Raw genomic sequence first — 2,500 nt, forward strand, 5'->3', positions numbered from 1 at the left:
CACCCGTCAATCAATCCCAGGAGAATGCCCTGTCACTCTGAGACGTACCAAATAACACACAGGGGAGAGGGAGGTGGATAAACTGTTCTTCCTTAGCTACGAAATAGGACTGTGTGATATTCTCTGTGTTACACACACACACACACACACACACACACACACACACACACACACACACACACACACACACACACACACACACACACACACACACACACACACACACACACACACACACACACACACACACACTACACTTACCCACACCCACACACACACTACACACACTACACACACACACACACACACACACACACACACACACACACACACACACACACACACACACACACACACACACACACACACACACACACACACACACACACACACACACACACACACACACACACACACACTCTAATAATTTCCACATGTCCTGCTCAGTGCTCCTGGTTCCTCAGGCCCCTTTATCCTTAATTCTCTCCCTCTCTCTGTCCCCCTCCCTCTCTGTCCCCTCCCTCTCTGTCCCCTCCCTCCCTCGCTCTGTCCCCCCTTCTCTCTCTCCTTCTATTTGAGTCTTTTTAGACATCTCCCTTGACTCTCTTTCTCAATCCTTTCCCTCCCCTTTTCTCTCTCTCTCTCTCTCTGTAACCCTGTTAAACTCACAGTTAATTCAATCACACTGTATATATATTGCTGGCAGTGTAGATTTAGAACAGGACAGAATGGTGAGTGCAATAAGATGAGATAAATGATGTTGCCCTCTGCTGGCAATGAGGTGAATTACGCTGTGGAGGTTCCACAGAGGAGGAAGGGGAGGAACATCATCCTAATTTCATTAAAAATAAAAATTGCAAACTATTTAAAAAGTTATCCTTAATAGATAAATCTATACTAAATATAATCACATATCAACCAAATAATTGACTAAAACTCACTGCTTCCGTCTGAATGTCTACAGTAGCCTCAACAGCTGTCAGGCATCACAATGGTATAGCTGGAGGACAACTAGCTTCTATCCTCCTCTGGGTACATTGACTTCAATACAAAACCTAGGAGGCTCATGGTTCTCAACCCCTCCCATAGACTTACACAGCAATTATAACAACTTCCGGAGGATGTCCTTTAACCTATCAGAGCTCTTGCAGCATGAACTGACATGTTGTCCACCCAATGAAAGGATACGATAATTAATTCAGTACTGACAACATAAGCATCAGCTAAAGCTGCAGCCTGTAAATAAGCATTTCACTGTAAGGTGAAACTACACCTGTTGTACTCGGCACGTGACAAATACACTTTGATTTGATTTTAAATGTGGTGAGTAGTTGACTTATAGTGAGATACAGACAATAGTTTAGCAATTTTCAACAAATTAATTTCTTCAAAAATGAAGGTGAAGCAAGAGAGAGAGAGAGAGAGATTGGTATTTTTTTTTTACTTTCAGTTTCACTTACTTAGCTAGCTAGTTTAGCCTACTGAAACACCCTGCTCAAACATAGGGATGCTATGTTAGCTAGCTGGCTATAACAGAGGGATGCTATGTTAGCTAGCTGGCTATAACAGAGGGATGCTATGTTAGCTAGCTGGCTATAACGGATGGATGCTATGTTAGCTAGCTGGCTATAACAGAGGGATGCTATGTTAGCTAGCTGGCTATAACAGAAGGATGCTATGTTAGCTAGCTGGCTATAGCAGGGGGATGCTATGTTAGCTAGCTGGCTATAACAGAGGGATGCTATGTTAGTTAGCTGGCTATAACAGAGGGATGCTATGTTAGCTAGCTGGCTATAACCGAGGGATGCTATGTTAGCTAGCTGGCTATAGCAGGGGTATGCTATGTTAGCTAGCTGGCTATAACAGAGGGATGCTATGTTAGTTAGCTGGCTATAACAGAGGGATGCTATGTTAGCTAGCTGGCTTAGCAGGGGGATGCTATGTTAGCTAACTGGCTATAACAGAGGGATGCTATGTTAGCTAGCTGGCTATAACAGAGGGATGCTATGTTAGCTAGCTGGCTATAACAGAGGGATGCTATGTTAGCTATCTCGCTTTAGTTTTACTCATTTGTTGCCACCGGGGACTGCTGGTGTAATTGCTAAACTGCTTACTGACTGTACAGTGTGTGTGTGTGTGTGTGTGTGTGTGTGTGTGTGTGTGTGTGTGTGTGTGTGTGTGTGTGTGTGTGTGTGTGTGTGTGTGTGTGTGTGTGTGTTACCTTTCTTCTCTTTCGGTGTATATCTCCTATAGAGTTAGCTAGTGAGTTGGGTCCCAGTAGGGTCGAGGTGCTCTGAGGCCAGTCCACGCTGACCAACGTGTGCTCTCCCATTAGAACCTTCCGGACGTTCTCTGCACCGGTGACCCGGATCAGGGGGCGTCCCAGCAGGTGGGTCTTGAAGACGTTGCCGTACTTCTGCCTCCGTGATGCGTGGAACGCCGACCCCTGAAAGGGGGAGAGAGTGTGTCTGTTAGGAAACATTGATCTTAGTTTTTCTTC

At 45.1% G+C, this 2,500-nt stretch overlaps 1 protein-coding gene across 1 annotated transcript in view; it reads right to left on the bottom strand.

Annotated features, from left to right (window-relative positions):
- Positions 1 to 2,500, bottom strand: part of LOC124014606 (cytochrome P450 26B1-like) — a 48,543-nt gene that overhangs the window by 22,309 nt on the left and 23,734 nt on the right. The window contains exon 2 of the mRNA XM_046329787.1: positions 2,222 to 2,446. Coding sequence (XP_046185743.1) covers positions 2,222 to 2,446 — 225 coding nt within the window. The remainder of the gene's footprint in view (positions 1 to 2,221; positions 2,447 to 2,500) is intronic.

This window comes from Oncorhynchus gorbuscha, linkage group LG25, assembly GCF_021184085.1.
Source record: "Oncorhynchus gorbuscha isolate QuinsamMale2020 ecotype Even-year linkage group LG25, OgorEven_v1.0, whole genome shotgun sequence".
NCBI classification, from domain to species: domain Eukaryota; kingdom Metazoa; phylum Chordata; class Actinopteri; order Salmoniformes; family Salmonidae; genus Oncorhynchus; species Oncorhynchus gorbuscha.